At 48.6% G+C, this 24,046-nt stretch overlaps 3 protein-coding genes and 1 pseudogene across 6 annotated transcripts in view; all 4 read left to right on the top strand.

Annotated features, from left to right (window-relative positions):
* Positions 1-18,363, top strand: part of LOC102109386 (UDP-glucuronosyltransferase 1A1-like) — a 37,692-nt gene extending 19,329 nt beyond the window's left edge. For 2 of the 4 annotated variants that reach the window (XM_014262117.2, XM_014262112.2), the window contains exons 2-5: positions 14,394-14,525; positions 14,629-14,716; positions 15,435-15,654; positions 17,393-18,363. In XM_014262117.2, the coding sequence (XP_014117592.2) occupies positions 14,394-14,525; positions 14,629-14,716; positions 15,435-15,654; positions 17,393-17,690 (738 nt within the window). In that variant the 3' untranslated portion in view covers positions 17,691-18,363. Of the gene's footprint in view, positions 1-4,453; positions 5,378-11,148; positions 12,055-14,393; positions 14,526-14,628; positions 14,717-15,434; positions 15,655-17,392 lie in introns of those variants that run through there. The other 2 variants (XM_014262113.2, XM_014262114.2) reach the window with 2 other exon arrangements.
* Positions 558-1,628, top strand: LOC148183906 (UDP-glucuronosyltransferase 1A1 pseudogene; annotated as a pseudogene).
* On the top strand, positions 2,751-3,767 carry LOC148183905 (UDP-glucuronosyltransferase 1A1-like). The gene is made up of 2 exons (XM_088058572.1): positions 2,751-3,660; positions 3,732-3,767. The coding sequence occupies exons 1-2, from the start codon at positions 2,809-2,811 to the stop codon at positions 3,765-3,767; spliced, it is 888 nt and encodes a 295-aa protein (XP_087914698.1). The 5' UTR covers positions 2,751-2,808.
* LOC106628803 (UDP-glucuronosyltransferase 1A1-like) lies at positions 8,916-10,675 on the top strand. The gene is made up of 2 exons (XM_088058571.1): positions 8,916-9,775; positions 10,613-10,675. Exons 1-2 carry the CDS (start codon positions 8,930-8,932, stop codon positions 10,673-10,675), a joined length of 909 nt encoding a protein of 302 aa, XP_087914697.1. The 5' UTR covers positions 8,916-8,929.
* Positions 18,364-24,046: the final 5,683 nt, after the last annotated feature.

Below are 24,046 nucleotides of genomic sequence, written 5' to 3'. Positions count from 1 at the left end.
TGGTGCTTTGTCAGTGACAAAAACAATGCCAGAAATAGGCATTGTAATGTTCTGTGGAAAGTCCCCCTCAAAGAGTGTTTGTAAATCTGCTCAGAAACCTGGAATCATGTTTCCATCTTCTCTGTCTTCTCAGTCTGGAAACTGTCTTAAAAGAGCTGTTCAACAGCTTTCATGGGGTCTGGGTCTCTGGGAGATGAGTCTTCCAAGAGAGAGGGAGAGTTTCCTTTCCTAGAGGGAAGAAGAATCTCAGCTGGTCTGAGTAGTGATGTGCATGTCAGAATGTCCAGACAGAGAGAAGGAATCCAAAGTACAAATCCAGAGCCACCCCTGCCTTCTTCTTGGGGCAATCTTAAGTGTTCCTCTGATAGAGATAGATGGGAGTTACCTGGTGATTCTATGGACTTGGCAGGAATCCCACGCTTGTTGTGCAGCCTTTTATCACACCAGTGATTACATATTTATCACACTGCACATTAAATAACCATCCACAGTTGGGCTGTGGCACAGATCATTTGAAAGTGTGGGGCAGGAACCGGTGAAGACACAGGATTCCTTCCCTGGAGGCACTCACCTGATCCCTGCAGGAATGGGCCTGGAGCTCAGGGCTTCTCCACCAGTTGTGATCCTGCTCCTGTCCCTGCTGGGTCTGGCTGCTGCTGGGAAGCTCCTGGTGGTGCCGGTGGATGGGAGCCACTGGCTCAGCATGCAGGAAGTGCTGGACATCCTGAGGCAGAGGGGACACGAGGTGGTTGTGGTGGCGCCTGAAGTCTCCTTGCACATCAAGCCATCAAAGAGCTTTGTGATGAAAATGTACTCGGTCCCCTACACACAGGAAGAGATGGAGAAAGATTTCAAGGCATTCTTTCAGGTTTCATTTGAAGAGGGATCTTTTTCTGAAAGATTTTTTAAAGTATTTGAAGGTATGAAAAGAATCACTAAATTGGAGGTCTCCAGCTGTGAACATCTCCTGCAAAACAAAGAGCTCATCAGGTACCTTGAGGAGAGCAAGTTTGATGCTGTCCTTACAGACCCATTTCTACCCTGTGGGGCAATCCTGGCTGAGCATCTTTCCCTTCCTTCCATGTATTTCTTACGAGGAGTCCCATGTGGGTTAGATTTTGAAGCCACTCAGTGTCCCAGGCCTCCTTCCTATGTCCCCAGGATACTTACAGACCTTACAGACCACATGACCTTTCTCCAGCGGGTGAAGAACCTGCTCTTTGACATCCCAAATATTTTCCTCTGTGATTTTGTCTTTCAATCCTACTCAAAACTGGCTTCCGAGTTCCTGCAGCGGGAGGTGACTGTGCAAGATCTTTTACGCCAGGGCTCTGTTTGGCTCCTGAGGTTAGATTTTGTGCTTGACTACCCAAGGCCTTTGATGCCCAACATCATTCCAATTGGAGGAGTAAACTGTGCTCACAAGGAGCTACATCAGGTGGGTCTGGTTTTAATCCATGCCCTGATGGATTTCTGTGTTACGGAGGGTGGAATTCTGTGTTATGATAAAAATCAAGTTCCTATTTTCTGCTGAGTGAGGTGAATCCTCATGACAGGAACTGTTTTTCTCTTGCTGTCTTCCTGACTTTCCACTTCCTGTGTAGGCAGCTGTTCCTCCTGGGTTTTAAATGCTGCTCAGTTTTAGGTAAACACCAGGGTCTTCTAATGAGGGTTTGTGGTGGGATGTTGATTGCACCAGTCATGAGGTTGTTGAAATCTGTGAATAGTAAGACTAAATGCTGGGTTCCTTTAATGAACAACTCCCATGGGTAGTCCCAGGAAAACTTAACAATTCTTTTTTGATCGACAAGCCCAGCCCTGATGCCTGGAGCAGGTCAGATTTGACACATCCAGCACAGCTTGACTGGCACTGAGGGTTTGAGTGCAGACTTGGTGATGATGCCAAACTTTGGGTTCCCTGCGATGCTGGCAAGAGCCCTGTGCAGTTTTCCTCCTGGAAAGCTTCCTCTGCTGCTCCAGGGGAGAGCCTGGTGAGTTGGGTGAGTTCTTTTGGTGCTCTGGCTTTCTCTTCAGTCCTGTCCCTTAGGACTGGTGTGATGTGGGCTGGGATCATGAAGCCCGTGGCTATTCCACCCATCCCCAAGTGTGGAGGTGGCTGTGACATCTGACAGATATCCCCATGCACATCAGGATTTGCCACGTGAGCATTCACACAGCCCCACCACTGCTGGACAGCATTGGTGCTTTGTCAGTGGCAAAAACAAAGCCAGAAGTGGGTCCTGAATTGTTCTGTGGAAGGTCCCCCTCACAGAGTCCTCATAAATCTCTGTTCAGAAGCCTGGCATCATCCTTCCATCTCTTCTGCCTTCTCATTCTAGAAACCATCTTAAAGAGCTGTTCCATAATTGCTGTGGGGTCTGGGTCACCCAGACATGAGTTTTCCAGGAGAGGGGGAGAGGAGACAGTCCTTGCCAGGGGAAAGGAGAAGCCTCTGCAGGTCTGGATGGTGATGTGCATGTGACACATCTCACACATGTGCAGAAGTCCGGCCAGAGAAAAGGAATCTGAAGGGCAGTCACAGAGCAGCCCCTGCCTCCTTCCTAGGGCACTCTGGACTGTTCTTCTGATAGAGACAGATGGAGTTATCTGGTGATTCTATGGACTTGGCAGGAATCCCATGCTTGTTGTGCAGCCTTTTATCACACCAGTGATTACATATTTACCACCCAGCAAATAAAATAAGAATCCATAGTTGGGCTGTGGCACAGATCATTTGAAAGTGTGTAGCAGGCGCTGGTACTGCAGCAGGTTTCCTTCCCTGGAGGCACTCACCTGATCCCTGCAGGAATGGGCCTGGAGCTCAGGGCTTCTCCACCAGTTGTGATCCTGCTCCTGTCCCTGCTGGGTCTGGCTGCTGCTGGGAAGCTCCTGGTGGTGCCGGTGGATGGGAGCCACTGGCTCAGCATGCGGGAAGTGCTGGACATCCTGAGGCAGAGGGGACACGAGGTGGTTGTGGTGGCGCCTGAAGTCTCCTTGCACATCAAACCATCAGAGACCTTTGTGATGAAAATGTACTCGGTCCCCTACACACAGGAAGAGATGGAAAAAGATTTCAAGGCGTTTCTACACAGTTCATTCGAAGAAGGATCTTTTTTTGAAAGATTTCTTAAAGTGTTCGAACATATGAAAAGACTTGGTTACATGTCAGCCATCAGCTGTGAACATCTCCTGAAAAACAAAGAGCTCATGAGCTATCTTGAGCAGAGCAAGTTTGATGCCCTTCTTACAGACCCTGTAGTACCTTGTGGGGCAATCCTGGCTGAGCATCTTTCACTTCCTTCCGTGTATTTCTTACGAGGAGTCCCATGTGGTTTAGATTTTGAAGCCACTCAGTGTCCCAATCCTCCTTCCTATGTGCCCAGGGCATTTACACAACTTACAGACAGCATGACTTTTCTCCAGCGGGTGAAGAACCTACTCTTTGACACCCAAAACCTTTTCCTGTGTGATTTTGCCTTTGATCCATTCTCAAAACTGGCTTCCGAGTTCCTGCAGCGGGATGTGACTGTGCAAGATCTCTTACGGAAAGGCTCTGTTTGGCTCCTGAGGTTGGAATTTGTGCTCGACTATCCAAGACCCTTGATGCCCAACATCATTCCAATTGGGGGAGTACACTGTGCCCACAAGGGGCTTTCTCAGGTGGGTCACACTGTTTTTAATTTGTGCTGTGATGGATTTCTGTCTAAGGAGGCTTCAATCTTGTGTTGCAGATGGGAATCAAGTACATATTTCAGGCAGTTGGATGAATGCTCATGAATTTTTCTCTCCCTTTCCATTTGTAGGCATCTGTGCTATACCTTCATCCTTATAATGTGTGCTCTGCATTTGTTTTTTTCATTTCATGTATTCAGAGCCATTTTGTGTAACTTTGTGTAACTTGGTACTCTCTTAGTGAGTGATGAAGGAGTCTGTGGGGCTGGCAAAGCCTTGCAGTCAGGTGCAATCCCTAATTAGCAAATTGCTGTAGTTGGGTCTGGTGTTTACTGAGAAATGCACCCCAGGCTTCTGTCCTTGTTACCTCACTATGTCTTTCCTTGCTGGTGAATTTTACCACTTCTTCACCTGGGTATTTCCAAAGCTGGGATCTGGAAGAACATGGCAGGTTGGGGGCTCTCAGGTTGAGAAGCAGCCTCTCTGTTTGCAGGCAGATCTAGGAAAATTTTGGCTTGGTGATGGCTGTGTGCAGTGTAACAGCAAATTTCAGAAGTCTCCAGGGGCTACAGTGACTTGGCAGATGGCGCTCAAAGGAGACAAAAGTGCCAAAAGTTTTGTTTCAAAACGCGAGGGTTATCTGGTGCATCCCCCACATTTATCAGCTACCTGAACCTGCTGGTTATGCAGCCTTTTATCCCACCCGTGATTACACATTTACCGCATGGCAAACAAAATAAGGTTCACAAGTTAAGTTGTGGCAGAGATTGCTTAAAAGCACAGAGCTGGTGCCAGTGGTCTGGTGCTGAGGCAGGTATCCTTCCGTGGAAGCAGTCACCTGATCCCTGCAGGAATGGGCCTGGAGCTCAGGGCTTCTCCACCAGTTGTGATCCTGCTCCTGTCCCTGCTGGGTCTGGCTGCTGCTGGGAAGCTCCTGGTGGTGCCGGTGGATGGGAGCCACTGGCTCAGCATGCAGGAAGTGCTGGACATCCTGAGGCAGAGGGGACACGAGGTGGTTGTGGTGGCACCTGAAGTCTCCTTGCACATCAAACCATCAAAGACCTTTGTGATGAAAACGTACCCAGTGCCTTTCACACAGGAAGAGATGGATGAAGTTTTCAAAGGGTCAATCACGGATTTATTTAAAGGAGGATCTTTTCTGGAAAGAGTTATTAGGCAGTATCAACAGGTAAAGAAGACCTCAGCTATGTTCCTGGCCACCTGCACACACTTAATCCACAACAAGGAGCTCATCAGGTACCTCGAGGAGAGCAAGTTCGACGCTATCCTCACAGACCCTGTCCTACCCTGTGGGGCAATCCTTGCGGACTATCTTTCCCTGCCTTCCGTGTATTTCCTGCTTCAAATTCCATGTGGTTTGGAATATCAAGCCACCCAGTGCCCCAATCCCCTTTCCTACGTCCCCAGAGTATTTACAGACCTCACAGACCGCATGACCTTTCTCCAGCGGGTGAAGAACATGCTCTATGACATCCCAAATCTTTTCCTCTGCGATGTTGTCTTCCAACCTTATGCAGAACTGGCTTCAGAATTCCTCAAGCGGGAGGTGACCGTGCTGGATCTCCTGCGCCAGGCTTCCATTTGGCTCATGAAGCTGGACTTTGTCTTGCACTTCCCAAAACCCTTGATGCCCAACATGGTTTTGATTAGCGGAGTAAATTGTGCTTATAAGAAGCTAAATCAGGTGGGTCACACTCTGCTTTCTCTTGTTGTTCTTGAGGGCTTTGGAAATCTCTAGGAAGCTGAAAGACAGCTTTTGTTAGAAAGGTGGATTTCAAACTGGTTGTGATTGGCAGAGACGTGCCAGTTCTGGTGTCTGTGAAGGATTATCAGAGTGGAAACGTGGAGAAAGTGTTGTATATGGAATTAGCTCTGGGAGACTCCCCATTGTTCCTGTGCCTCTGCTCCAAGGTAGCTTTGGCTTTGGAGTAGGCTGTTCATGTGATGCAAGACACACTCTGATTTGAGGAGGTCTTCATTTATCCTCTGGCTGATTTCCTCTCTTTTTTTTTTTTTTACCTTAAAGAAGAGTTCTCTGTGCTTTGAATTGTCATGGACTCACAAAACATTTTCATCTTGAAGGTCATTATAGGCCTCTCTGAGAGACTCCTATCAGAATATTTCCAGGTCAGGGTTTTCTTTTCTCTGTGTTGTCAAATTTTAAGTATCTCCTACAGTGAACACACCTTATTATATCTAATTAATCCCTGTCTCCAGTTTAAATCTTCCATGCTGCAGCTTGTGTTTGTTGCTTCTTATCCTGTCACTAAATCTTGTCACTGTCAATATAATTTTTTTCATTAACTTTTTGTCATCCCCTGCAGTCAAGCTGTAGTGTACCTATCCTTGTGGCATGGGCTTATCCCATTCCAGAGGCAAAACTTTGCATTTGCCTTTCCTGGCCTTCATGAGGCTTTCAGAGGCTCATTCTTCCAGCTCGTATATCCCAGGCCAGTGATGCTACTTGGTTTAATTTTCATCCAGAATTGAAAAAATAAAGTATAAGTTACTTTATTCTTCTAAGATGAATGTTGGATTCAAGTCAGCCTTTTTTTAAATACGTTTTCAAATAGATTTTGTGGTTTGCAGAGTATCCTCATAGATTCTATTTTTTAATAATAACTATTCCTGTTGGGTTTTTCAGATATTAGCTTTACAAAATGCTGAGATAAGGCTGATATTTCAGAAAAAGCCCAATCTCACGCAGTAAAAACTGAGGATTTTTAAGAGGATTCGGACTTGGCACTCAGGCTAAAAAAGCAGAGATGGAATAAAGTGCACAGCTGAACCTAGGGAAAAAAATATGGCAGAGGTCTGTAAAATCTGGAAAATCATATCTAACGGCGCAAGGGGAACTGATAGTTTCTCCCAATATTTGTCCTATGACTAACACTGAAATGCAGCAAGCTTAGAGCAAACAAAGCGGGGTATTTTTTCACACCCTGCCCCAAAAACCCCAAATCAGCCTCTAAAGAGCTGCAGATTTTCTTTTTTGTAGACTAACCCTCTGAATTTAAAAGGGATTTAGGGGGTTAATAAGAGGTACAGGCTGTCTGCCAGGGTTTGTAGGCTTACAGGAGAGATAATCATGGGTTCCCTTAGCTAGAATATTTGCTGTACTGTTTCCAGCTTACAACCTTGGCACTCAATTCTGTACTTTTGCTTGACTTTCTCCTGCTATCTCACCTTTGGAAGGGGCTGGACTTGTGGACTTCAGTCTCTGCACTCATAAACACGTGGAGTGTGTTCGCATGCTGCTCAAAATCCAGTGTCACAACTTCTGTGAACTTTTGCTGAACTTTTCTGACCTTTTTTTTTTAAAAAAAAACTTTTCTGAGCTTGGCCTTAGGGGTTTGGGCTGAGGGGGTTTTTTTACCTCTTTAGTGTTATTTTATAGGGTTTTGTTTTAGTGTCTCGCAGATGATACACGTTTGGCTGAAATGTTAGCAGAACTGGACTAGGTGGGAGCAACTATGTACCAAATATGAGATTTGAGAGGCCATTATGCAGGGTAAGAGTGTTTCTGCAACTCTGAGTTAACTACCTCAGTATGTACTGCCATCTTAAGGTTTGTTTAATGCTGCTTCACCTCATTATTTGAGATCTTTTTACCACAGAAATGTGGAAATGCAGCCCTGGCAGGTGAGAATTCCTTCCTTCCACCTCCTGTAGTCTTTGGTCTTTCAATGCTACCCCACTGCCAGCTGGAGCCACTGTTCTTCACCAGCTGCAGAATAGGACTGCATCAAATCATGGAACTGTTAAGGCTGGAAAAGCCTTCTAAGATCACAGCCCAACCATTAATCCAGCACTGCCAGGTCTAAACTGTGTCCCCAAGTGCCACATCCACACATTTTTTGAACGCTTCCAGGGATGGTGATTCCATCACTGCCCTGGACAGCCCCTTCCACTGTTTGACAAACCTTTCCTTGAAGACATTTTTCCTCATACCCAATCTAAATGTCCCCACTGATGTCTGAAATTCCTTCCTATTTAGTGCACTTTCCATAAACATTACAGTTCTTCTTGCTGGCTTTCAGGAACCCCTTTTCTTTAGTAGGCCACCTAGAGGACCTCCTCTCCAAATAAACCTTTTAGGGCACACTTAGTCTTATTCTTGGAATAACGCTTAGGATGAGCCTTGGAGTGTATTTATCATGCTCAGGTGCTTTTGGCAAAGGTAGCCATTTCATGATTCAGGTTTCCCATCATTCCTTCTCCAAGAGAACTCTTCCAGGCATGGAGAAACTGCTCAGAGTTCCCTCTGTTCAGGAGGGCTTGGTTGGGAGGGTCTAAAAGAATCTGTCTTCTCCAGCCAGCTCTTGTGCAGGTACCATTTCCGTATCTTGTATTGCTTTTGTAAACTTGCAAACTTTCGGCATCCAGCTTTTCCCTATCCATGAGGAATATGCAGGTGAGATCTGCTTGGGCAGGCCCTTCTGCCCACAAGGGTGGACTTCTACATACCACAGCCAAGCCTTCTGAAATTTGAGAAAGGGACTGTTATTAAGAACTTTCAAACCAATTTGTCCCGTAACCTCTTTACCCTGAAATCCCATGGCCCCTCTTGAGCAAGAGCCACATATTCTGCTGCATCATTGCTTTTCAAAAAGATGTTTAGCCTCGAGCCATTCACCTACAAACTCTGGTGGCCCCGCTTGAGCACAGCCTGTGCTTTCTGCTGTATCACTGTTATGCTAAAAAGGTGAAAGGTGGTTGGTTAATGTGTTACCCGAACTTTGGTGACTCCGCTGTTCCACGTGCCGACTCCTGCTTGCCACAGAGAACATTCTCTGTGAACTCCAGCCACCTTCCTGAGCAGACGCTGGGGGCTTAGGTCTTGTGTGTCAACAGTGCAATGCAATTCTTCTGATAAAAACTCTGTGGAGTGGCCATAAATTTGATTCCTGGCTTGAATCTGGCCCAGGACATTTGAGTGCACAGTAGTGAGTCACTTGAAACAACCCTGACACAGCAAAACCCCTCCATGAACAACTGCTTTTTCTGTTGATTATTCTGAACAATTCGAGATAAATGCAGATAAAAGCACAAGGGCCTTGGTATCACTTTAATCAAGGCTTTTATCAGCAATGTGGCCTTCGAGCTCCAATAACCTGCATCATTTTGTAATGATAAACATTAGAGTCCATCATGATATAAATGAGGTACAAGCAGATTTTTCTTCATGTGCTGCTGAACAACATAAGGAGGAGCAGCTCGTTTCTTTTCCTGCCCCATGACAGTTATGTGGAGGCACCAGGTACATGCTGGGCTTGTGATTCTCCTTGCTTTCTGGAGTCTGGCAGATGGTGGGAAGCTCTTGGTGATGCCTCAGGATGGAAGTCACTGGCTGAGCATGCGCATGGTCCTGGAGAAACTCTGGGAGAAGGGACACGAAATTGTGGCCGTGGTTCCTGATGCTGCCTTGTTCTTGAAAAGCTCCCAGTCCTTCACCATCAAAACATATTCAGTGCCTTACACCCAGGAGTTTGTGGATCAGTCCTATAATGAGCTGGGGGAAAGGAGCTTTGAGCCCCTAAAGCTCTCAGTTTTACTCAGCAATATCTCAGAGCTGACCAACATGTTCTCTTCTGCTTGTCAGCACCTCTTATACGACAAAGAACTCATTAAGTACCTCCAGGACAGCAAATTTGATGCCATCATGATGGACCCTGTGCTGCCCTGTGGGCCAATTCTGGCTGAATATCTCTCCCTCCCCTCTGTGTACTTCATGCGTGGCCTTCCTTGTACCTTAGACTACAAAGCCATGCAGTCTCCCAGCCCTGCGTCCTACGTGCCCAGGACTTTCTCATCCAATTCCGACCAAATGACGTTCCCAGAGCGTGTGAAGAACTTCCTGATCGGGGTCTCAGAGCCTTTGCTTTGCGACCTGTTTTATTTGAAATACAAGAACTTGGCCTCCGAGTTTCTGCAGAGGGATGTAACCATGCAGGAGCTGTTCAGCCAAGCATCAGTTTTGCTGATGAGATATGACTTTGTTTTTGAGTATCCACGCCCCATCATGCCCAACATGGTCTATGTTGGGGGCATCAACTGTCAGGAAAAGAAGCCACTCTCAAAGGTTTGTCATTGCTTACCCTGGGGGTGGTGTTAGTGCTTGTTCCCCATGTGCTGTTTTTAAGTGTTTCCTATAGTGATATTTGTGCTTGAGGCAGGGTGTGATCAAATCCCAGGATGGCACGGGAGTGGGAATCTTAGGCTTTGAGATGATCACAAGGCTTGCTGGAGGGTTTCTCTCCAGGAGAGCTTAGGTCGAGTTGTCACCATCACTTATGGCATGCTCTATATCCAGGTAAATGACAAAATAATTCTAGATTTAATATCCCTAAGGGATGTGGAATGCCAGTTAATTGCAAGAGACTTGATTGGACAAAAATTGGAAATACAGAATTAACTCTGCGGATATACCCAGGCACTTTTGCTGTGCCACTGAACATGAAGCTGAGTGAAGCACAGAACATCAGGGGAGGGGGTCAGGCTGGGGTTTAGGGAAAGCTTCTTCCCCCAGAGGGTGCTGGGGCACTGCCCAGGCTCCCCAGGGAATGGGCACAGCCCCGAGGCTGCCAGAGCTCCAGGAGTGTTTGGACAATGCTCCCAGGGACTCACAGGGTGGGATTGTTGGGGTTTCTGTGCAGGGCCAGGGGTGATCCTTGTGTCAGGATATTCTAACTGAGTCTATTCCATGATTCCATGTGCGCCAACAGCCCAAAAACAGGGGTGTGCAAGGACAGCAGAGGGAGCTCTGTTGCCTCTGGATTTGTGCAAGCAGCAGTGCAAGACAGCAAGTAAGAGGATGGTTGGGAAAGGAAGACTTCAGGATTGTAACTACTGTCCCTTGTTCAGATTCCCCCCGTGCTGTGCAAATGGTGCCGATATCCCCGGTTCGTTCTGCTTTCAGACCATCCTGGTGTTGCAACAGCAGGAGTTACTGCTCAGCTTACAACATGTTTACTATAAGTGAACTCAAGGCTTTCACTTTGATAACTGCTGTGACAGAGCAACAAATCTGGAGATAAACCTTTACAATCCACTTTATATCAAACCTCTGTCAATCTTTGCTTCTTGGTTACGCTCCAGGGGCACAAAACAATCCAAAGGTCAGATTTAAGCTGAGTTCCCTGTCCAATCAGTGCAGTGGACTCAAGGCAGGGGGTTGATCATTAACTGGATGTTAATGATGCAGTGATTGCTGTGTCAGTCCCATTCATGGCTCTCATTCAGCCTCTCAGCCCCACAGGCTATTGGTCATTCCCTCCCTCCTGGTGTCAATCCAAACATTCAACTTCACCTCACTCACTGACAGACTTCCCTGCACACAGATTATAAACCCGATATTTACACACAGTTAAAAATTACCCCAATTTCTGCCTGTTAAACATTAAAAACCCACCTTAGTTAAAATTCAAGTGGGAAGCACCCCGTGATTTATTCCTCATCCCTGGCCACAGTTTCACTGCTGTTTAAAACTTCACTAGCAGCACAAGGGAAATGCTTTCTCCAAAGACAGGATTTCTTTCTCTTGCCTCTTGGGCTGTGTTTTTCCTGCTGCTGTGGACCTCTGGCAAAGGTGGGAAGCTCTTGGTCATACCCATCGATGGCAGCCACTGGCTCAGCATGCACCCGGTCATGGAGAAGCTCAGGGACAAGGGACATGAAATCGTGGTGGTTGCTCCAGAGATAAATTTGCGGATCCATTCATCCCCACTTTACACTTTGAAAACCTATTCTGTGTCCTACACCAAGGAGTTTGTGGAGGCAGAGTTTAAACAGATGGGGCACAGGAGTTTCACACCCCAGCCCTTCTTGGAAAAACTCTCCAAAATTACCAATTTTACAAGCATGTTCTTGGATTCCTGCAAGCGTCTCCTGTCTGACAAAGAGCTGATCCAGTACCTCGAGGGAAGCAAATTTGATGCCGTCTTTATGGATCCCTTCTTCCCATGTGGGCAGATCTTGGCGGAACATCTGTCCCTGCCCTCCGTGTACTTCCTGCGGGGGCTGCCGTGCAGCCTGGAATTCCAGGCCACGATGTGTCCCAGCCCTCCTTCCTACATCCCGAGGTTCTTCACACGCTCCACAGACCGCATGTCCTTCCGGCAGCGCCTGGGCAACCTCCTGGCCACCCTGGGCAGCTCCCTGGCCTGCTCTGTCCTTTATTCCCCCTATGATCCCTTGATCCGCGAGTTCCTGCGGCGGGAGGCGACCGTGCCCGAGCTGTTCAGCCACGCCGCTGTTTGGCTCATGAAATACGACTTTGCCTTTGAGTACCCCAGGCCCCTCATGCCCAACATGGTCTTGGTTGGAGGCATAGGCTGCACTCGGGAAAACAAACTATCCCAGGTTAGTTCCCGGCTTTTTCCTCCCCGGCTTTAGCTGTGGGTGCGCTGTGAGCTCTCTCCGGGAGATGGAGCTCCCAGGCTGCAATAAATGATGCCAGGTGAAAGTGACTGGGAATGCATTTTGCACCGCTGCATCCCTTGAGCAACGAGGGAAAAGTTACTTTGTGGGACACCTCTGCAGTCCCCGTCAAACCAGCAGAAAAAAAAAAAAAGAAAAAAAGAAAAAAAAGGGGGTTTTATTTTCCAATTCTTCCTGTTTCCATTCCCTTTTCTTTTTTCCTACAACAGCTACAGCTTCCTTAAGAGGCACAGTGGAGTGACAGCTCCCATCTCTGCTCTCTCAGGCCAGGGACAGGACCTGAGGGAACGGCTGGAGCTGTGGCAGGGCGGGCTCAGGCTGGATTTAGGATTTAGGGAAAGGTTCTTCCCCCAGAGGCTGCTGGCACTGCCCAGGCTCCCCAGGGAATGGGCACAGCCCCGAGGCTGCCAGAGCTCCAGGAGAGCTTGGACAGGGATGCCCAGGGTGGCATTGTTGGGGTGTCTGTGCAGGGCCAGGGGTTGGACTCTTGTTGGATTCTTGTGGGTCCCTTCCAACTGAGGATGTTCCATGAACTTCAGACAGTTCAGGCAGGCCCGAATGAAATTCCTGCCACCAGTGAAGCAACACTTCTGCCACTTTTATGTAAAATACTCTGCACTGTATCTGTATTTTACTTCAACTGTGCCAAAATTCCTCAGTATGGGATATCTCTCACTTTCCATTAATAAATCCTGTTAATTCTCTTATTTTTCCATGAATCTCCACTGCAGATATTTCATAAATGTATGAACAGGTGCTGATTAAAAACCACTACTAGAATAATCAGCATATCCCTAAAGCAGGGCTGCAAAGAGTTTCCTCATAGTAGAACTTCTGAGCAGAAAGTTGGACTTTGGAATTCAAAAAGACCTAAAAAACAAAGTAAAACCGATGCCCCACAGAATATAAATAGGATTAAATATGCCTCAAGACAGCCAGAAAAATATGGAAAAGAGCATAAACTGACAGTCTCTGTTGTCCCTGCCCATGGCAGGGGGGTTGGAATGAGACAATCTTTAAAGCCCCTTCCAACCCAAAGCATTCTGTGGTTCTCTGGTTATCCCCTCAGATCCCAGAGATAACATGGCAATCGCCAGACTTACAGGAACATTTAGTTCATTGTATTCCCCTTATTTAACTCTGATGCCTGCAAAAATTTCCTCCAGTTTTTCCTATCCTTCCTTGGCTCGACCAAACATTTTTTCTATTTCAAAGAATATTTGCTCCAGCCTTGGGCTGTTTTTTCTCTGCTTCATTGGAATCCTTTTGTTCCTGGATTCCAATGCTAAATCTTCTTTTATTTAAATCACTCAAACAAAAGAGAGACAAAACTGGCAGCAGTACAGTGTTATCATACCCAAAGCAGATACAATAAATCAAGATATTTAGATATTTGAGTTACCTGCTGTCACTTCCAGGATTTTAATTCTCTCTTGTAGCTGCGTGGCCTGAAAAGAAGAACATCAACTCTGAATCCAGGCTTGGGTTAAACGTGCCTATTTTTACTTCCCCAAGAGTCATTTTCTTCAGGATCGTAGAACAGGTTGGGGTGGAAGGGACATTGAAGCCCATCCAGTCCCACCCCCTAGCCATGGGCAGGGACATCTTCCGTTAGCCCAGGTGGCTCCAAGCCCTCTCCATCCTCCCCTTGAACACTTCCAGGGATCCAGGGGCAGCCACAGCTTCTCTGGGCAGCCTTTTCCATAGCCTCAGCACCCTCACAGAGAAGGATTTCTTTCTGATATCTAACACAAATTTCCTCTCTTTTGGTTCAAACCCATTACTCCCTGTCCCATCACTCCTGTTCCTCATGAAGAGTCCTTTTCCAGCTTCCTTCTGGGCCTCTTCAGGCACTGGAAAGGGGCTCTGAGGTCTCCACACAAAAATTTTCTCTGCTGCAGGCTGAACAGCCCCATGTCCCAGCCTGTCCCCTTAGGGGAGATGCTCCTGTCTCCTTGTCAACTCCATGGTTCTCCCTTGGAATTGCTCCAACAGTCCCATGTCCTTCTCATGCTGATGACCCCAGAGCTGGATGCAGGATTCCAGGTCTCAGGAGATGGGGAGAATCCCTTCCCTGGATCTGCTGGCTGTGCTGCTTTGGATGCAGAACTGTCAATGAGAAATCGATTTCCCAGTCCTAACTTTGTTGTGCTCTCTGCTTGCTCTCTTCCCTTTCCAGAGAGTTTTGTGGGAATGTGGCAGCAATTCCATCCTCTGACAAGAGAAAGGGCTTTGACTAAAGGCTTGCTTTCCTTTGGCAGGAATTTGAAGCCATGGTCAACGCCTCTGGAGAACATGGCATCGTTGTCTTCTCGCTGGGCTCCATGGTGTCTGAGATTCCCATGAAGAAAGCCATGGAAATCGCGGAGGCCTTGGGAACAGTCCCTCAGACGGTACCACTTCCCTCTTCCCCTTCCAGCAGAGCAGTTCCACACTGTTCCCTCCTCCCTCCCTTTTCCTGCTGGGATCTGACGTGGGCTTTGCTTCCCTTGCCAGGTCTTTTGGCGCTACACGGGCAAGGCACCCCCCAACCTGCCCAGCAACGTGAAGCTCGTCAAGTGGCTGCCTCAGAACGACCTCCTGGGTAGGTCTGACACTGCAGGGTGGTGCTGGTACTCCAGGGCTGCTGCTGTGAGGCCCCAAGGGCATCATCTGTGTGTCAGGTGTGAGTTACCATCCCCTGACCCACCACTGTGGGGCACAAACCTTCCTTGCAGCCTTGGCTCTTGGAGCCAGGGCTCGTCCTTTAGGAACTTGGCTGGGAATTGCCAAATTATGAAATGACTCTGTTTGAAAAGGTTTTCCAACACTTCAGTGCCAGGCAAAAATGGGAGTCTTTATCTCTGACTAAGCAGCCTCAACACCCAGCTGTATTTTTGTCCCATCTTCTGGCCTGAAAAAGAAATTTCATGGTCCTCAAGGGAGCACTTCCAGGCAGGTCTTTGGGCTTTTAAAGTGGTGGAATTGTTGTCAGGAGAGCATTTGTTGGTAAGAGAACAGCTTCAGCTGTGAGAGACCTTCACTGCCATGGAAGAGATGGTGAAAAACTGATCGGTGATAACATCCTTTTTAACTTCTCCTGGCTCTGGTTTCATCCTAAAGTTGGAGGATCACCCAAAACCAAGACAGAGGTCTACAGCGTTCCAATCTCTAAGTCTGGTCATGAGGGACGATGCTCACAACAGCCCCAAATCCTTGATTTATCCCACCCACGGCCCTTTTTTGTGCATGTTTTTCCCCGGGAGGTGTTGCTGGGAGTCAGTAATTCTGGGAGCTAAGCAAGCCTGTGTTTCCCTCCACAGCCCACCCCAAGACTCGTGCCTTTATCACCCACGGAGGCTCCCATGGTGTTTATGAGGGAATATGCAATGCAGTGCCCATGGTGCTGATGCCTCTGTTTGGGGACCAGATGGACAACGCCAAGCGAGTGGAGTCCCGGGGAGCAGGGCTGACCCTCAACATCCTGGAGATGACTTCCAACGACATTTCCACTGCCCTGAAAGCGGTGATCAACGAGAAAAAGTCAGTACCAGAGACACAGCCTCCCCCCTCCTTACTGTGTGGCCTCAGCACCTTCACTTCCAGCTTAACACAGTGTTTTTCTCTCCCTAAATGGCTTCTTTTGTCAAAGGTGTGGATTTGGTAGCAGCTGCTTCCATGGAGAAGCTGATACTTGCCCTGGGTTAACTTCAGGCTGTCCCCTTTAGAGGATGAGAAGTGGCTGAGAAGGGAGGATGCAGGGAGCAGGGGACATGGGCTATGAGTCCCAAGCTGCCAAAAAAGTGTGTCACCTTCTTAAAGTCAAGGCAGTGACAGAGAGAAGATGTCTCAGTGACAGAGAGGGCTTTGACACAAGCGGCAGACAGCTTTTGTTCCCAACCCTATGGTCACACAGGTCAGTGGGGAGCCTGAAAAGGGTTTATCAAACATATTTATCACTGACTTATCTTACAGGTGAGTTTTCTCAGGCCTTTCCCACCCCCCACCCCCTCCACTTCAGTGCTCATGAGGAATTCTGTGAGCACAGAGAGCTGCTTGCTTGGCTCAGCAAGGCTGGACAATCCCAGCATGGAGCAGGAGGAAGATGCAGGGATGCACTGAGGAAGCCCAGGGAACATCACAGCATGCCCAAGGGGTTGAAAGGCAGCACAGAGATTTCTTTCAGACATAAGAGCTCTTCCCTGCTCCCATTTGAAGATGCTAAGGACTAAGAAACTCCACCACGTTCCTGAGAAAGAGCAGCTTATTGACATTGTTTCCTAGCCAATTTCTCAATTTTTATGGCAGCAACAGCAATAGTACTACACTAACAAGAACAACAATGATAATGCAGCTGGAAAAGCTGCCCAGCTTTTTTTAACCCCATTATTCAGCCAGAGACCTTCACCCCAGAGATTTTGCAGAAAGCCCAAAGCAAGCTTTCCCTCATTTTGTTGGGTTTTTTTTGTTTCTTTTTTTTTGTTGTTTTGTTGTTTTTTTTTTTTTTGTCATTGGAAACAGCACTTTCCTGAGCCTGTAACTTTGCCATTGTCCTTCTCAAGGGGCTCAGTAGCACAAGAGCCCAGAGAAGCTGTGGCTGCCCCATCCCTGGAAGTGTCCTGGATGGGGTTTGGAGCAACCTGGCCTGGTGGAAGGTGCCCCTGCCCATGAGGGACAAGCTTTAAAGTCCTTCCAACACACTCCACCCTGTGATACTGATGCCTTGGAGTGGCTACCTAGAACAAAGGCGAGACAAGATTAGCAGAATAAAGTGGGTATTTATGTTTCTCTGGTCCAAGGGTTTTCCAGAAGCCTTTCTTCTTCCATCTGGGGTGCCAGAAAACTGATGCCTTGGAGTGGCTACCTAGAAGAGAGGCTAGACAAGATTAAGAGGACAAAATGTAGGTATTTATTAAAAGCCTTCCATAGGTACACCTTGGCACCCAAGATGGACAACGGTCACGAGTTTCTGAGACCATTTTAAGTTTGATCCATTTGCATATCAGGGGTTATTCCTCCAACTACAGCTTCAGGTAATGAAGTCATTTACCCCCAGTTTGCTCCCATCCCAATTCACTGTTGTTTACATTTTGTGCCCTTGAGTCCCAGGCCTAGAAGGGATTGTTTTGTCTGAATACAACGGCAGAGCAGCCGCTGACAAGCTGTGGAGTTTTGGAGTTGCACCCTAAAGCAGTAGAGGATTTAAAAAACCGTAAAAGCCAAAATCCTAAGGCGTCAATCCCATGTTTGAACCCTACCCCCAATGCCTTCTCCTCGGCAGGTACAAGGAGAACATCCAGCGCCTCTCGGACCTGCACCTGGACAGGCCCATCCACCCGCTGGACCTGGCCGTGCACTGGGTGGAGTTTGTGATGAGGCACAAGGGGGCCCCTCACCTGCGCCCCGCCGCCCACGACCTCAACTGGGTGCAGTACCACTCGCTGGACGTCATCGCCTTCCTGGCCGCCGTCACGCTCCTCTCCCTCTTCATCTCCTTCAAGTGCTGCCTGTGCTGCTGCCGCAGGTGCTTCTGCAAGAAGGGCAGGACGGGGAAGCCCGCCAAAGCCAAGTCCCAGTAGCTCCCCACGGTGCTGGGGGACAAAGCTCCTGCTCCAGACCCGCGGCGGGGTCGGAGAATAGCGCAAATTTCACTGCAATAAATTAAACACTATGATTTTCAGCTGAGGGATGATAGGGATCCTTGGCTGGTCCCACTGATCTAATTTTGGCCTTTTAATTAAGAATGGGTGGTTAAAAATGCCTCGTGTAGGAGTGCTGCAGTTGCTTGGGAAGGTCTGAGTCTGAAATCCCCCATCAGTGTGTAGAGAGGACTCTCAGTGACTTTTTCTTTTAACCTCTACCTGCAGCAGAGGTATGTAGGGATTTTGGAGGACTTTAGGAGCACCATCTGGTCAGATTTCTGTTTGAAATCTCTGCGTGGCTGCTGTTGTAAGAGAGGCAAATGTTTTACACTCACAACTCCCGTCACGCAAACCAAGCTTGATGCACATCTTTGTGAGTCAAACCCTGAAGAAAACCAAGGTTTCTGGCTGGGAAGCTGCTGGAAAACCACTGGGGTTTCCCCCAAACTCCCCATCAGGCAGGTGTGCTGTACCTGGAGCTCACCTGCTGCTGAGATCTTTGTAAGCATTCTTTATCAACCCCCACAGCTGATTTGTTCTTTGTAAGTGATGCTCAGGGAAAGACCCCAAAGCCCAGCCCTATAAATAAACCCCAAATACCAAAAATAAAGGCTGCTGTGTTTTCTGTCTTGAGAGTTGTGAGGGAAGGGATACTTGTTCACAGAAAAAGCTGGAGAAGGGAGAGATTCAAAGAAAAATCCCCTTCGTTCCTGTCCCTGCTGCCTGGTGACTTGGTCCTTGCTGAGAGGTGACATCCTGGAGCTGCCACAGCTCCCAGCTGAATGTTCTGGGCTCTGAACTGGGGTATCCTGGGTACCTGCTGCTGCTCTTTTCTCTGGCTGTTTGGAAAAGCAGGGATTTCAGAGGAAGCTCAAGGCAATCTCTGTCCTCAGCCTGTCCTCACTGCAGTGCCCAAATCTCCTGGACACCCACCCTGCCCACAACCTGTCCAGCACTTCCCTTTCCCTGCTCCTGCCACCACAAACAGAAGGAAACCTTTCACTGGGGTGTGCAGACTCCCCATGGTGTGTGAGGGCTGCCCTGTTTGGGAAATGCAGCCCCTGCAGCTCCAGACATTCCTGAGGTGACAGCTCCGGCTGTTCCCGAGGCTCTGGTGACAGCAGTGCAGCTGGAGAGGAGACTCTGGGTGACCTCTCTGGGCTGTCACAGCACAGCCACGCTGGCTCCAGTCCCCTCTGAGCATCCCAGCAGTGTCCAGTGCCAAAAAAAATCCCACTCCAAAATGTCCTTGAGGAGAAGTTCTCCGAGTGCCCTGCCGCAAGCTGGCTCTGGATCAACCCAGTGACTTTCTCTGTGTGGACAAGGGGAAAACTCTTTGATTTCAGATCAGAGGAGCACAGCTGAGGAAAAATATATAAAAACATCCCAACCCCTTCATGCAGGGGAAGTAAAACTTAAAGGAAGGAAGTGTCGCAATGCCCATCCCATGACTGATTTCATTTCAGAAATACTTCTGACACAGCCAAAGAAAAACAGCTGCAGAATCCAGGTACCCTCCTCTTCTTCCTCCCTTCACCCTCCTCACCCTCACTGCTTTATCCTGCTCTTTATTTTCCCTTGAGAAGGAATGCCCAGGGCCAGGGCTGGACAAGCATCCCTGTGCCCAGCAGAGGACACTCTGGGATCACCCAGAGGCAGGAGCAGGGAAAAGCCACCCTTCCCACCAAGCCAGCACAGCCTCCCAAATTCCACCCCAGGACCCCCAAAATCCCCATCAGTCTCCTGAAATCCATCCACAAATCCCGGAATTTCCCTAAAATCTGCCCCAGGACTCCCAAAATTTACCTGGGGACCCCAAAACTTCACCCAAGGACCCCAAAAATCCTTAAAAATCCCCTAAAATCCACAATTCTCTCACCCAAAACCTCTTAATAATCCTTTTAATTTTCCCCAGTTTTACCTAAATCTTCCCAGGTGTTTCCCTTATTTTTGGGGGGTTTCCAGACCCCCAAAATCCCATAAAAATCCCCTTAAAAATAAAATAAAAAAGTTCAAAAAACATTTAAAAATAATCCAGAAAATATCCTGAAAAATTCCCCCAAAAATCCCAAAATTTCTTTCCCTTTCCCCAGATTTTTCCCAACATTTTTCCACACTCCTCCTTAATTTTGGGTAGTCTCTGACTCCAAAATAACATTAAGCCACTCAAAACCCCTCAAAAAAACATAAAAAAAAAATCACAAAAAATCCTCAAAAAATCCCTTAAAATGTCCTTAAAAATTCCCAAGTTTTTCCTAACCTTCCCAAATATTTCCCAAATTTTCCCAGAATTTTTGGGTGCCCCTGAAGCCCCTAAATCTTATAAAAATCCCATTTAAAATGCCAAAAAAATCCACCCAAAAGAATCCTTTTTTTAAAAAAAAGCCAAAAAAATCCCCAAAAATTCTGGGAAATCCCCCAAATCCCCTAAATTTTCTGGAATGTTTCCTAAATATTTTTTTTAAATTCCCAGGTGGGGGCTGGAACTCCACAAGGATTTATTTATCTCCCACCCCCGCCAGGTGCTCCAGGAACAAGGACTCTGCTGCCAGGAGAGGATTTCCAGAGCCAGTTAGGAGCCAAAGCATTTGGGACAAGGAAGGAGCTGGATCATCACCAGAGCTCGGGCCCCCCAAACCTGCCCAGGGGAAGGGTTAATCAGGGGATGATGTCCCCTCTTATTGCCCCTTAACTGGAGGACAAACAGAGCCAAAAAACCAGGGCAGAGCTTCCAGCCTGGCTTCCCTCACCGGGAGATGGAGAAATCCACAGCCACAGTCCAGCCAAAAGCACCAGAGCTGAGACTGGGACACTTCCCAAAGGGGGAAACTGAGGCAGGGCCAACCATTGCTCCTCTCCCCGAGCTCCCCAGGCACCGCAGGCTGGGCTTTTCCTGCAAATCTTTCAAATCTGGGAAAAGGCAGCAGTCAAAATGCCCTTGCTGCCCTTGGAGAACGGGGGTACAAACACCTCCCACCTCAGCAGCTCCTCCCCCCAGAGCCGCTGATTTCTGCTCCCACCCAGGCACTTTTTGAGTGTTTGTCTTATTTTTCCCTGGATTTTAACATCCAGTCAGGCTGGGAAAGAGACAGTGCTGCTTCCCAGCTCTTTTGGGCTGCTCAGACCCACCCCAGCTGCCCCGGAGCAATCTGGTTTTGGGATGGGGTGTCCTGGGGGACAGAGCAGCCCTGGCTCCAGGGAGGGAGGATGCAGCTGGCATCTCTCTCTGCTTCCCACCAGCCAGAGCATGGGAAATGACAGCAATTGCTGGCATTTTTCTGCAGTCACAGGGTTTCTCAGCCTCAGCCCAGTCCTCAAGGGCAGAGGTTTTCCCACTGCCATGGGAGCTCTGGGTGGATCTGAGGCTCCTCCACCTCCCCAGTGTCCCTTTAGGGACACACCATAGTGTCCAAGCCCTGGCCAGCCTGGCCTTGGACCTTTCCAGGGATCTAAGGGCAGACACAGCTTCTCTGGGCAACCTCACCACCCTCACAGGGAAGAATTTCTTCCTAATATTCCATCTAAACCTATTCTCTGTCAGCTGAAGCCATTCCCCCTTAGAAACACATCCATATAAATAAATATTCTGGTTATTCACAGGCACTGGAACACTCCCTTTTCCTTTCCTGCACAGGGCTCCACCCAAAGTGGGTCCCTTGCCCTGGACACTTTCACTTGGATGCTCACCCTCAGACCTGCAATTAATCATTTAATTCATTTATTTGATAATCCACCTTTTGGGTGGCTTTGTAAAAAGTGAGTACTTGCTGCTGCTGCTGCCCAGCCACAACTCCAGGCTGGGGAGGTTTTCCAGGAGCTCATCTCCCACTGTGGGAAATCATGGAAGCATGACATGAGAAGATGAAGAGTGTGGATGAAGGAAACCAACCTGCCAGCAGCAGCACCAGCCTCATTTAACAAAAAAAACCCAAACCCTCCCCAAACCCAAGCGCATCCACAAAAAAATAAGGTGGCTTTGGGGTCCAGCCTGGGGAGCAGTGCAGGGACAATGCCCATGGGAAGTGGTCCAGAACACTCCTTGGCCCCTGCATCATGCCCCGGAGTTATCCCTGCCATTCCAGAGGGTTTGGCACTGGACATGTCCCATCCCACGGCAGTTTGGATCCCTGGCGCTGCCTGGGGGTGACAGGGAGCTGGCATCAGACAGCCCAGGCAATTTCAGCTGGAGCAGCCACAGAGGCCTCAGATTAATTATCACCTGCAGAGGTGTTTTTAGGAGTTATTTATAGGTGAGTGGGATGAAACCTGGGGAAAAGGGGTTGTCAGCATGTCTGACACAAAGGGCAGGAGAGACTCTCCCTCCACAGGGAGGGAGCATCAATTCCCTTTCTTTTAAGGGTGAAAGGTCTCCCGTGCCAGATCTGATTGCTTAGGATGATAAAAGTGAATCATCGAGCAGAACCAAATCCCCCCAGCCGGCTCTGCCTGGCTTATTTAATAAAACCAGCTTGAATCAAAGGAGCAGATTTCTTCCCAGGAATGCTACCAGCCTGGATTATCCATGGGGAGGGGGAGAGGCGACCCCTGCTTCACTGGGGCAGATCCAAGCATCCCTCTGTGGTTCAGTCCCAGGGATTCCATCTGTGCTGGATGATGCCACAGAGCTGGAAGCTTTAATTGCTCTTGTGTTGGGGGGAATCAGAGGAACCCACAGTTGTATTCCAGAGGCTGCTGAAGGGATGCTGGGGCCATCCTTAGGGGCTGGGTTGGTCCCAGCCCCGTGGAGATGATCTCAGCAGAGCAGGAGGGTGATTCAGGGCTGGGGGATGAAAGGGAAACCGCAACCAGCGGCACTCCCAACACCGAGTGAGGCTGTTAGACAGGAAAAGAGTTACACATTCCTCCCCCCCAGCCAGAGCCCTCTTCCTTTTCACTTGGACATCAGGGTCCTCCCCGCCAAAATCCAGCAATCAGCCACCCCTTGGGATCCTTCTTTCCCCACAATTATAATAAAATTAATAATAATAATTAAAAAAATGCCCAAAGGTGCCATTTGTTGTTGAGAAGCCCCTGAATTCCAGCGATGGATTAAACCTGCTGAGCTGTGAAGATGAGAGCCCCAGGGGATGCTTTTGGTAAAGCCTGTTACCAAAAAAAAAGGAAAAAAAAAGGGTTTTGAAAGGAGGCTTGAGCCGGTCATGCTGTGAACGTGGAGTGGGAGTTGGATTTCCCGGGATGATCATCATCTCCCTTAAATTCCAGCCATTCAAGGCCTTTTTTTGTGAGGGATCAGGCCAGATTAAGTCACCTTGGGCTGTTAAGGTAAAAAAAAAAATTAAGGAGCCAGCAAACAAGGAAACCCAAACCCGGAACAGGACTGGGTGTGCCAGGAATGCCAGCAAATCCCAGCACCCAGGGCAGGATTCCAAGGAATCTATTGTGATCCTCATGGAAGGTGTTCCACAAAACAAAGCATCAGGTCTCCACCTGGCACGGGAATGAGGCCCCCAGAGGGGCCTGGAGCAGGGGACAGCCCTGGCAAGGGGGGGTTTGGTGGCAAAAGAAAAACCTGAGGAAGCCTTGGGAACAACCAGCTCCTCACATCGTGTCCTGCTCATCCACAACAGGCTTTGAATGAAGAGCTGGGAAGGAAACAAGCCCCGTGGTTTCCAGCAGGGATTTCTGGGGATGAAAACGAACGCCCGGAGAGCTCCGGGGTCTTTTCATCACAGGCTCCAGATTTCCCTGCAAACCACACTTTGTGTGGAGACCCCGATAACCACGGGGTGACTTCCCCCTCCCTTCCCCTCCTGGCACCTCTCCCTCAGCCTTTTGGTGCTGGATGAGCCCACGGGAGATGATTCCTCACTTGTGATGGCTGAAGCAGAGGAGAAAGTGCTGTGGGGATGCCTTTGCAAGGTGACCTGCGCTGAAACACTTTGTCCCCTGAGGAATAGAAAGCAAAATCCTTTCCTTCTTTGAAGCTGAAACGCTCCAGGGAGCCAGGCAGCAGGGAAGAAGCCAAGGGGGAACTCCCCAAATCACCTGGCTGGTGTCCCTATCTCCCAGAGCAGGTGGGGCATCACCTGTGCCCACCCCACAGAGCTGGGGCAGGGCAGGAGGGGCCCGAGAGCCCCAGCAGAAACCAGATCCCTTCCCTGGCTTGGGATCTGACCTCCACTGGGATTGGGAGCACCACAACAGCCTTGGCTAAACACAAGGGTGTTTTTCTCCAGCCAGAAAACAACCAGGAAAACTCCTCTGTGCTGAAACAAATCCTTCAACCCCGTCTTGTCCCACTGGAGGAAGTTCCTTACCTGGAGTTTGAGCAC

Source organism: Pseudopodoces humilis, chromosome 8 (genome assembly GCF_049639895.1).
Source record: "Pseudopodoces humilis isolate 2021_Gansu_Grassland_sample_001 chromosome 8, ASM4963989v1, whole genome shotgun sequence".
NCBI lineage: Eukaryota > Metazoa > Chordata > Aves > Passeriformes > Paridae > Pseudopodoces > Pseudopodoces humilis.
The sequence above is the reverse complement of the archived record's forward strand: the minus strand, read 5'-3'. Positions and strand labels throughout refer to the sequence as shown.